The 12,020-nt window shown below is 39.2% G+C and overlaps 1 protein-coding gene across 1 annotated transcript in view; it reads left to right on the forward strand.

The window, feature by feature from the left end:
* The window catches only part of col2a1b (collagen, type II, alpha 1b), a 48,910-nt gene that overhangs the window by 19,167 nt on the left and 17,723 nt on the right, over positions 1-12,020 (forward strand). The window contains exons 19-33 of the mRNA XM_079341348.1: positions 2,904-3,002; positions 3,247-3,291; positions 3,453-3,551; positions 3,728-3,781; positions 4,137-4,244; positions 4,651-4,704; positions 5,629-5,727; positions 6,647-6,700; positions 7,592-7,690; positions 8,039-8,092; positions 8,957-9,010; positions 9,422-9,475; positions 10,138-10,191; positions 10,497-10,541; positions 10,632-10,730. Coding sequence (XP_079197474.1) covers positions 2,904-3,002; positions 3,247-3,291; positions 3,453-3,551; positions 3,728-3,781; positions 4,137-4,244; positions 4,651-4,704; positions 5,629-5,727; positions 6,647-6,700; positions 7,592-7,690; positions 8,039-8,092; positions 8,957-9,010; positions 9,422-9,475; positions 10,138-10,191; positions 10,497-10,541; positions 10,632-10,730 — 1,071 coding nt within the window. The remainder of the gene's footprint in view (positions 1-2,903; positions 3,003-3,246; positions 3,292-3,452; positions 3,552-3,727; positions 3,782-4,136; positions 4,245-4,650; positions 4,705-5,628; positions 5,728-6,646; positions 6,701-7,591; positions 7,691-8,038; positions 8,093-8,956; positions 9,011-9,421; positions 9,476-10,137; positions 10,192-10,496; positions 10,542-10,631; positions 10,731-12,020) is intronic.

Here is a 12,020-nt window from a genome sequence, read left to right on the forward strand (position 1 = left end):
GTTACCTTATAAAATTACCTCAACTCTTTTTTTTCTTTCATCCCTCTTCTTTTCCGTCGCACGGGAAACATATACAACTTTGTCTTCTTCTCTCTCTCTTAAAAAAGAACTTAGCAAGTAGGATTAACCCTCCACCCTGACTCTGGACTAATTCCTCTTGAAATAAAAAAAAAAAAAAAGCTAATATCTCAGAAAAGAGTGGCACACACAGCTCAGGGAGGGTGTTGTGGAGACACGTTGGAATGCTTTAGTGAAATCAGAGCAGGCAGCTCTGCATTCAAAGAGCTTTAAAACTCCATCTGTGTGGAAAATTAGGGAGGGGGGAGTTTTGAAGCTTGGTCCCCCACCCCCCTCTCTCTGACTGTCTTTTTCTTATTTTCTTCCTCTGCTTTGTGTCTGATTTACTCCTGGTGCATGGCAGACAGGCTCAGCTCTGTGCTCGAGGGCCCTGCACTGGTGGAAGTTGGCTTTCTTCTCGCAGACCTCTTGATAGTTTGGTAAATCTTTGAAGAATTACAGCAGAGTATCATTTTTACTAACTCCAGGAGTTTCCCTTCAAGTCATAAAAGCAGACTAGGCCTCAGATGTGACAATGTGTGCCCCTGTGTGTGTTATTTATGTATCATATCATCTTACATCCATTTACATTTAAAGCCAGTCTGCAGGAGAGTCTGTGAACCCTTTTGCATTTGTGTTTTTTGTGTGTGTGTGTGTGTGTGTGTGTGTGTGTGTGTTTGTGTGTGTGTGTGTGTGTGACTTTAAGATATTCTTCCCCACAGAGAGGAGGAATGTCAGAACTCTCATATTACGTTTATGTGCTGATGTACCTTCATGAGCCCGCCTGAGAGCTCATTAAATGCAGCCGGTTTCCTTTCGGAGCCTTTAAGAAAAGCTTTAAAAAGGACTCAAGACTAACAAAATAAAAAGCTAGCAAGACTAAAACAACACAATTGTCTGAACCACTGCGCAATAAACTGCTGGAGTAAAAGGCCAAAAACTGACACTAGTCAATATTAAGAACAGCAGCACCATGCCCACTAAGATGCTGGAAATGTATTACCAGAACAACAACAACAAAAAAAGAAAATCTGACAGATCTTGAGGTTCAGAGCTGGTTAAATTTTTCATAAGTATGTCATCATATTAATGAACACTTACAAATTCTATAAAGTTATATTATTAGGTCTGCAAAGCTGCAGAAATAGCAACACATTTTTATTCACTAACATGCAGGAAAGGCTGCATACTCACAGTGTCCAATAATTCTTTGATAGCTTCCTAAATAATTGTACTCAGTTGACTCATAAGTATATTAACGGTGTCCTGTGTCTCTTTGTAAAGTTGATATTTAGTGTCTCTCTCTGCTCGGGTCTCAGCAGTAGGCTATTAGCTGATAATACATTCTGATGAGCCTGAAATTTATCAGCAGCCTAAAAAGCACATCACTATTTAAATACAATTAGGAAAAACATTGTAACACACAAATTGAAGTAGGTAAAGTCTCGAAGTCTAACTATGAAGTGTATTTAGAAAATGTTGCTCTGCTTTTGTTTAATGTGTCACAAATGTCGTCCATCGTTTCAATCAAAGAGGAACATTCAAAGCAAGAGTGATAAGATTTTTAAGTTCCCAAAACATCACTAGCAAAGAGGAAACATGCTACAAACACAGACATATTTCATCACAGCACATATCCACCAGCAACAAATTATCTCAGCAACCAAAGGAATATATCCTTTGTATGTATGCATGTAGGTAGATGACAAAGTCAGAGGAACAGAAATAAACAGTCAATAGTGGAGGCTGAGTGAAGACATCATCTGAAATTCGTAATGAATTGACGTTAAAAAGCATCAAAAAGCACACACACTCTGTAACACTCATAACTGTACGTCATCAGAAACAAGGAGAAGACAGCCCAACTTCAGCCTGAGTTGGTAGTGTGCAAAAGCTCTCAGTTTCAGGTACAGAAACAAACTGCAGCGTTGTCAGTATGTACATTAGTCTGCTGGAAGCTGCATTGCTGTATTTAAAGGGAATGGAAATGATCAAATGATGGACGGAGTTGCCTTGTGGTGGTCATCTGATTTATTAGACAGTTCAGCTTCTGAACAGTTGTCATGGAGATGGCTAACAGCTAGCTAGCTTGTGCGACGCTATAGTCACTCTTCACGTGTGTTAGCATTATTTTTACAGTCTATGGTTAGCATACGTGTATTTTTAGCATTATTAGCTTAAAATATAAACAGAAAACTATGGAAGCGTTGAAAAAAAAGAAGCTACAGTGACCATGTTTAAAACATTTTAAATATCCCGCCTACTGTCAGGAGGGGGCGTGTGTGACGCGTGTTTGTCTCACTCTCGTTGGACGTTAGTAAAGCGACAGACTTGTATTTGTCATTTCCAGGTTTTTATTTTATTTTTATAACTTTCCGAGTTTATTCCATTCAGCTGCTCTTGGAAATGAGGGGCCCTATTTCGCTGTAGGCCTATGTTTCCATTGTATCATCTGTAGCCTATAGCCTATTTAAGAGTTTGTTTTATTTGAAGTAAATCTTAATAAGATTTTTATTATTTGCAGAATTACCAACATTTCCATAACACATTTCATGTTATTTATTTGCACTCTTTCAACTCCACCGCTTTCTCTCCAAAGCTTAATATAGGCTATGCAGAGTCTATTTTATGTTTATGATTTGAAATGATGAGACAGTGTACTTTATAGCAAGGATTTGAAAGTGTTTTAACTCTTTTCTTGCTTACTTTATATCAGAGCAAAATTATCTGAAGCCCTCTGGCAGCATACCCTACTTGTTCTTTTTCTGTAGCTTTCATGCCAAAATATTTTCGCCTACATATTAGTTTAATATCACCTCTCTTCTTTCTCTTGTGTGACAATCCAGGGAGAGGCAGGTCCTACTGGTGCTCGTGGACCCGAGGGTGCTCAGGGACCCCGTGGAGAGTCTGGTACTCCTGGATCACCTGGACCTTCTGGTGCCTCTGTAAGTATACTATATCACATAAAAGTAACTTATTGTCATTTTGCTCTCATGGTGGATGACATCTTGAAGTAGTATAATTAGCTGTCTCAGTTGTTTATGTGATTTGTTTTTTTTGTAGGAGACTCTAAATGACAACATTTTGAACATTGTAGATTAGACCACGAAATCTGAGATTGTAAAGTGAACCAGGATTAATTTTTTTAGAACATTCACTTGCTATTCTTGCTTTTTTTTTCCTGGGCAGGGTAACCCTGGTACTGATGGTATCCCCGGGTCCAAAGGATCAGCTGTAAGTAAAACTCTGTATTTCAAACCTCAAACCATTCATCGAATATTTCCCTATTTAACGGTAGAAGTGCTGGTTTCTTCACACACAGTTTAAGGATTGATTTAGAATGTATAATTTTAATGTCTTATATGTCATGTGTCTCAAACTTCCTTTTCCCGTAGGGTGCTCCTGGTATTGCTGGTGCTCCTGGTTTCCCTGGACCTCGTGGGCCACCCGGGCCTCAGGGAGCAACTGGACCCCTTGGGCCCAAAGGAACATCTGTATGTACTCACTGAGTTAATTATTATGAACAGATATCGATGCTTTCATTAGAGTTCAGTTACGTCGAAATGGTTCTTGTCTAATTGTGTCACAACACTGCAGTGTTATTCCATGCTGCAAATATTAAAATGGCATGGATCAAATGATAATAGCCTTCTGTTTCCTCACTCTTTAGGGAGACCCAGGTATTCCAGGGTTCAAGGGAGAGGCTGGACCCAAAGGAGAAATTGTAAGTTTTGTTTCTACTGAATTCCCTGGTTGTCACCTTTTTACCTAACTCCAATGATTATTGTGAACTGATAACACAGCATTTAACCAAAAAAGGAATTTTGATCATAATCCCTTTTAAGATCAATTGGATCAACAATACCTCGTAGGAAACCCTGAATGTATTTATCAGGGTTCTTATGTGGTGTTAGAAATACAAAACTCATCAACACAAAGTCATTGACATTTCTTGATGAAACCGATTTCATCACATTCATCTTTACATGTACAACCAATGCAAAGGTTGTTTTTTTTAATTTGTGTACTTATTATTTTTTACTTTTAACTTGATTTTTTGTTACCGATGTGTTCTCCAGGGACCAGCTGGTCTTCAGGGAGTTACTGGCCCACAGGGAGAAGAAGGAAAGAGAGGACCCCGTGGTGAGCCTGGTGCTGCTGGACCACTTGGACCTCCTGGCGAGAGAGTGAGTAACTTTTCATTGTTATAATCAAGTTCTCTGAAAGTCCTTTCATCTACGACTTGTGTACATTTACTTACACAGACCAAAGGCTGCATTTGATTTAAAAAAAAAAAAGCCATAATGCTAAGAGACGATTGAGTATTTGTCTCACATAATTTGGATGCAAAAACATGAAGTTCCTGTTAAATCTGGGATGATTAACATGGGATTGTTAACTACAAATTTGGAGATTTTTTTGTGAGAGTCAAAATGTTTTTTATAAGGATAATTTCTTCAAATAAAAACAAAAACTTGAAAAGTTCACTGTTCCTTCTGTTGTTTGGCCTCAGATCAGAACCTGTTGGAGCACATTCAGTGACTCATCTATTGAAATCACAACACTGACTGACACTTTGTGTTGTCTTTGTAGGGAGCACCTGGTAACCGTGGTTTCCCTGGTCAAGATGGTCTAGCTGGTCCCAAGGTGAGTAACATCACAGTCCTGATACAAAAAATAGAGAGCTGGCAAAATGAAAATAGGGATATTTTATTTGGATGAAGTGTCAACAGTAAAAGATGAAAATCAGTTAAACAGAGAATACATTCGTTCTCATCTGAGCTTGGAGGCTTTGTGGAGGCAGAACAGGAAGGGACTTATTGTGTCAGTAACTCATGATCCTGTGCACGTGACAACCAACCAATTAGACTTTTCAAAAAATCACCCCAGAATGAAAGCCATGAAGCTCATGAGATTTATCAGATTATTGGGGGTGGTTTTGGGCCTACATGGACAAAACAGATTTTTCAATAATTGGATTTTTTGCCCGAGTGTGTCAGAAATAAAGAATATAGTACTGTAAAATGATTCGTCAAAACCCCTTGGTCACAGAGTTAATGGGGCATATAAAATAAATTGTTGAAGTGCTTAATATCAGTTCAAATATCACACTGAGAATCCTATTGTACAATATCTGTGAGCATCTTACTGTATCTGGGTCCCTCATAAAATCTCAGGATCATTACGTTTTACAGATCAGCACCTTTACTTTGATCATATTTTGAATAAACAACCGAGAGTGAAGTTTATAAGCACTCCCGTTTCTTCATTATCTTCCATGTCTACCAAATGACCACAAGATGGCAGCAGAGCTCTCAAACCTCAGTGACCTACATGTCCCTCATTGAAAAAAGGCAGCATCTCATTTACCATTATCTCCCTCACACAATCTCATTTATACCAAAATAAATCTGTCAGTCTTTAATCTTCCATCTGCAGCAGGTTAATGAAACTCCTCCACACTATTTCAAGAGAAACATATTTCCTCTGACCATCAAGAATTGTCTTTTACCGATGACTTAGTGATGAAATTGTATTAATCTCTCTCTCTCTCTCTCTCTCCTCTCGTAGGGAGCCCCTGGTGAGCGTGGACCTGCTGGTTCTAGTGGTCCCAAGGGTGCAAACGGTGACCCTGGACGCCCCGGAGAGCCTGGTCTGCCTGGTGCCAGAGTAAGAACTTTCCTTTGCTTTAAAACCACAAATCTGGATGTTTGTAATTTGCACAAACATGCTGTTGCATATGTAGAAATAATCAATGATTAATTGATGGCTTCCATTTTTATGCTTAACAGAGGTTCTGTTTATCATAACTGGTTATCGTCATTGCCATCTATGTAACATCAGATGTCATACATTCTTGCATGTTGCAAAATGCCCAAACTAATAGATACAATCACAGGTATGTAGCTGCTTGCCTCAATCAGGTTTATGGGGAAGTATGTCTACTGAGCATCTTTGTTTCCACACATTCAAATATCTTCTATTTGTAAACCTGTAGTCTTAAGCCCCAACCAATGCCAAGCCAAAACATGTTCCAGTGTATTTATCAGCCTGTGATGATCGTTGTGAAGCTTCTTTAAAGCGTTCACTCTTTCAGAGATATATATATATATATATATATATATATATATATATATATATATATATTAGTGTGTCCAGGGTCTTACTCCCCAGGACCTGTAAACAGACTTTGATGTTGGTAAATAGTTTCCTTTCTCAATTTTAAATTCAAGCTGAGATAACCCCGCAGACTTCAGAAAGCTCCTCCATAACAACATAAATAAGGAGTGCAGCCCCCCCATGAGGGATGAGATGACCTTTATGTTCAATCTGAGGAGTTACCCTTTTGAGCTTCCTCTTTTTTTATCTAAAAAAAAATTTTTTTTAGACATATGAAGTTCACCAGACCCCCCCCCCCCCCCCCCCCCAACATGAACACAAGTAGCTGCTCATATCCGTGTGTCATAAACTTGTTGACATCAGCAGCTTGAGGTGTGCTATTATTTATATTTTACTTCTTAGTCATTTTTATCAGTAGGTGTTGAACTCATCTGGGTGTCCTCTGTTTTCACCTCTTCTCGTCCCACAGGGTCTGACTGGACGTCCAGGGGATGCCGGTCCTCAAGGCAAAGGCGGTCCTTCTGTAAGTGCAACTTTTCATCCTGTGCTCGCTGTGTCTTTGTAAATCAATCAAAACCACACAACATGAGGCTGTTCTTGGTGGTGTCATTTTACCATCATATAAATGACCCATAAGTGGTTTCATCAAATTGAATTGCAGGAGATTCATCTAGCCATTATACACTAGGCTCACACTCAGTGGCGTTTGTGCCCCACAGAGGCTTTTTACTCTCATGTTCAATTAAGAGAACTGGCAGTTTCTCTGCTTCACTTAAACCGGATTTTGTTGGACAGGCTCCTATCTTTCATGAAAACAAGTACCTTCTTTAAACTTTAGTGGACCTGCTTCTGAAGTGGGCTGTTCCAAAGTTGGCAATTTATCTGTTTCAATGTATAAATCAAGCTCTAACACACCTTGTTTTTTGACCGTATATAAACATGGGTGGTTTTTGTGGACACATGAAGTTTCCTTTTTTTGGACTGACTGGCCAAACGACTAGACTGATAATGATAAATGTATTATTTGATCTTTTACTTCTTTTTTCCCTGGCTTTCCTAGTTTACCCCTGAGCGATTTATTTGTGTTATGTATTTACTTACAAAAGAGCAGTGGATTAAAATAACATGTATGAATTATTTGAGTGGTTGCTGTTGCACATTCTGGCCATATTTGACATTTCTCTGCTACAGCACACTCCAAAGCTGCAGATCCATCTTTGAGCAGATCATCTGAGCTTAAATTCATCTTCTTTTACACACTCCATAGCTATCCCCAAATGTAGGATCAATTCATCCCTCATGTGTGGATGAAAGCGACTTTGTTTTCCCTTTAAAGTTTTTATTACAACTACATGATACGCAATAGAAATGTGTTGTTTTTTAAATATGCTTTTTACTCAATATACTTGTCTAGGGAGCTTCTGGTGAAGACGGTCGTCCAGGACCCCCCGGTCCTCAAGGAGCCCGTGGACAGCCTGGAGTCATGGGATTCCCTGGACCCAAGGGAGCAACTGTAAGCAAAGAGCCCAATTATTTCAGTATTATATATTTGTACCAGTAGAACTTCATAATAACAAATTGAATTCACGTAGTGTCCTTCTAGGGATCCAAGGACTCTTTACACAGTGGAGTATCAAAAACAAGACTGAGACAACTTGTGTTTCTTTTCTTTGTTGTTTAGTCTGTGTGTTCTGAAAATAAGCTCTAAATCAAGAATAGAAACTATACAAATGAAACCTGGACTTTTGCGTAGAGATTTTACCTTTTTAGGCACATCCTATCATCCCTCAAACTAGACATAGTAAGCAACGGGTCCTGGCTACATCACTAACCTCTGGATTTTGTCTGTTCTTCTAATTAGGGCGAGCCTGGCAAGTCTGGTGAGAAAGGACTGGGCGGCGCTCCTGGTCTGAGAGTAAGTTATGACCCTTTCTGCTTTTAAAACACTAGTCTTACAGTTTCTGTGTTTGTGTGCCAAAAAAATTGGTCAGTTAATATCATCATGTTTCCATTCATTGCCTAGTACAGAAAATCTAACTGACTAACTTATCTAGAATTGTACACATTTAGATAAACAGGCACTGTGAGGAGTTTTTAGCTCGTTATGAAATGGACGGTAATTTATATTGATGTCACTTTATGACCCACAAATGCAATCGAGGCCATCGGTGGCAAGATTGATTATTTCTATATTGTCATTATTTAGGCCTGAGACTGCTGCCAGATGAAGGGATGAAAAATACTGCTGAAGCAATTTCAAAGCCAAAGATTCTCGATAAGTGAGAATAGCAGTTGACAGTTAAAATGAAACACGAGGAGATTTTAGTAAAAAAAAAAAAAAAAAAAAAAAAAGAGGCTGTCCACTGGGTTAACCAAGATCAATTCAGTACAGGAGCTTTAACTGGTCGTAGATGTCGTTCTGGAATTGATATTTCATTTCGGAAAACAAATGTATATTTCAAAAAGGGCAGAACAAGGAGCTTTGAAAGTAGCAATGCCTGTGTGTTCAGACTCTGAATGTTCACAATTACTTCAGTGTTCAAATTATAAAACAGATTAAATTCAACCTTTTACAACAGACTGTTTTGTGCTCTGTTGTGACCATGGCTCAGAATTAATTTACTGTTATTCCTCTGCGGTTCAGCTTCCACATCAGAAGCATGTTGAAAAGCTCAGTTAGCCATCAGATTTTTATCTCAGTAATAGCATCACCCTTGGCTTAACTGTTGATACCAATCTATTTGTCCTGTTTCTTCCCCCTCCTCCCTCTTTTCCTCAGGGTCTACCTGGCAAAGATGGAGAAACTGGCCCTGCAGGTCCCCCCGGCCCTGGCGTATGTATATCTCTGTCTCTCACTGCCTCTCTCCGTATGGCTTCATCATTGATTATCTCACTGTTTTTCTCAGGCTGCACTTAGAAGCAACCTCCAGTATCTCAATTTCCCAGACTGCCGCCACAAGAGCTCTGACTCTAGAATAAGAAAATCCTTGACAAAAATGTCTGGACATTGAAGGCTTCACTGACTCACAACCTGTTTCACAGTTTGTGTTTCAGCGAGTTAAACAAAATCGAGCCTGTTTAATTGGATGTATCCCCATGCTTTTTAACTATATCAATATAAATAAAAGAAAATAAGCAGTTTTTTTCCAATACCATTTTAATGTGTAAGTCTTTAATGAATTTCCTGACACTTTGCTTATGATAGCAAATGATCGTGATTATTACATATGAATGATCTTTCCAGGGTCCTGCTGGAGAGAGAGGAGAGCAAGGTCAGCCCGGTCCCTCAGGATTCCAGGTGAGTGTATCTCTTCACATATACGATGTACCATGAATTACCGACAGGTTGTGTATGAATGTAGCCGTTTCTCCTATGACTTCGGGAGTAATGGGTACTGTGCTTGTGTTGGAAACTGAGAAAATAGTATCTCACCTATCTTGTGTTCTCAAGTGTAATTACCAACATAACACAATTGACTTTTGTTGTATATTTAAAGTAATTTTGCCCACTTTTATTTGTCTTAATGGTGGATGTAGTCAGCATTATATTCCTCACAATGTGATCTAATGATTGAGCAGCTGATTTTGCTTCATTGTTTGAGCTGAATACATGTCTGAATTGTGATTTTTTAATATCTGAATCAGCCAAAACACCATTAAATGTCTCCTTGTCCATAAAGTCCTCTATAATCATAATGTAAGCCTGTCTTAGCTGTTGTTAGTTTAATTATAAAGCGAGTCAGCAATAAAAGAAGAGGTGGAGATGAGAACTACAGACAGCGCTGGTTCAGGGAGAAGAACAGGTTTTGTCATTTGACAGAGCTGCCCGCCTGCAGACACCTATAAGTTAACATGTGAAGGTTGAGATTAGAGCTCTGTGTGATATCACTTTAATGTGTTATCATGTCTGACTGAGTCTGGGTTTTATTAACATCTTTTTTGTCCCTCCCCTGTGTCCAGGGTCTTCCTGGACCTCCTGGCCCCCCTGGTGAGGGAGGCAAGCCTGGAGACCAGGTGAGTGCACCTTTGTGTTTCTGTAATGAGCTTCGAGAGAAGAGATCCTTCAAGAATTTCTGCTGAAGTTATTAAATCAATGCTTTTATTAAACCTGACCCAAACAGCATTTATTATTTCTATGCCACTGTTTTTTATTTCTTATCCAACAAGATCTGTATTCTCTATAAATATTAAATGTCCATATCAGGCTCTTAATGATCATTTTGTTTAAAATCAAAGAAGTAAAATGAGTAGAAGTCATCTTTCTATTTGTAGTAGTTCTTCCTCTCCGACATGGTTTAATGTGTCTTCTTTTCTCACAGGGAGTTCCTGGAGAGGGTGGAGCTGCTGGTGCAACTGGACCCAGAGTACGTTTATAGTTTCTATTTGTCTTTGCTTCCATTCTTAAGACTTATTGCTCGATGAATTGCTGATTGTGCTTGTGTTTCTGTCACCAGGGAGAGCGTGGCTTCCCAGGAGAGAGAGGAGCTGCCGGCTCTCAGGGTCTGCAGGGACCTCGCGGTCTGCCTGGAACTCCTGGAACTGACGGACCCAAGGTGAGGCCAACATTGAGTCCGAAAGCACAGAGAGGCAGATTTTAGAATAAGAAAGGTTTTTTATGGCCCGAGGTCTGTTCCTATCCCTGGCCAACACGTTTCTTTTTTCTGATATTTTCTTATTACATCTCACAGCAGCAATACGTTAATGTGACCACATGAATACAAAATAGGGACCTCAGGCAGTTATGTTCACTACTCTCAATATACATTCACATAGTGCTCAACACTCTAAGTCATCACACAGTTGTGTGACCATCCAGATCCTGACATACCTCCTATTATGATCCATTTCATTTGAAAACGGTCAGATTTGTTTGTGTTTCCTGAATCTCTATTTTATCCATCTATCTGCTATATCTCTTTTATCAAAGTGGGTTCATTTTGGGTGCACTATTGGCCTGAGACACTGGTTCAAACTTAGGGTCCCAAAAAGGGGTCTCACAGTGAATAGTTAAGCAGTAGTATTTGTTTTTAACTGAATTATCTAAAACCCTTGTGAAAAAGGACCATCGAAATATTAAAGTTAAGAAAGGCATGAAACCTGATTAGAACTGGAAACCCCTGAAGACGCTGGACACTAAAGAAGAGACAAACACAACACCAAACTATTCAGTAGAAGATTTTTGTGTATACATTGTAAACTGATAATTTACACGTTTATTATATTAATAATTATTTCAACTACAATAAGGCACCTTTTTTATTTAACATTTTGGATAGCAGACTGAATTTTTACTCAGATAATTGTTCAGTATCTAAAGAGAAAGAAGACAAACAATAGACAGTCTCTTGATTAACAACTATTTCCAACCTCTACTTCCTGCACTAGAAGAAGTGCTTAAAGCATCTGCAGCTCTCATGTCTGTTTTTTATCCAGTCAGATTTCAATCCTAGTTCTGAGTTTTTCTACCCTTAAGCTCAGACAGGAGCCTATGAAGAGGCTGAGGATTATTGAGCTGTCATGAGTATGAGTTGAATGGAGCGAGGATGAGCTGACAGTTTCAGGAAGTTGAAGCTCGTTTCTGGGAAATATTATCGCAAAAAAAAACAAAACAAAAAAAAACAGATAGCACATATGCCACCTTCAATAGCATACAGATTGACTGTTTTCAGACCTACATAAAGCCTGCCTTTGCCCCATGGTTACGGCTTAATGAGTGGAGATAGTGGCTGAGTTGTTGCGGGTATGTCTGATCTCTGGTCTGAGGCGCTGGCAGAAAGTGCTGCTGATAAGCCTCAAAAGTTGTGACCAGGAGTTGGCCCAGTGGAGCCACTTAAAGAAAAATC

Source organism: Symphodus melops (assembly GCF_947650265.1).
Source record: "Symphodus melops genome assembly, chromosome: 4".
NCBI classification, from domain to species: Eukaryota; Metazoa; Chordata; class Actinopteri; order Labriformes; family Labridae; genus Symphodus; species Symphodus melops.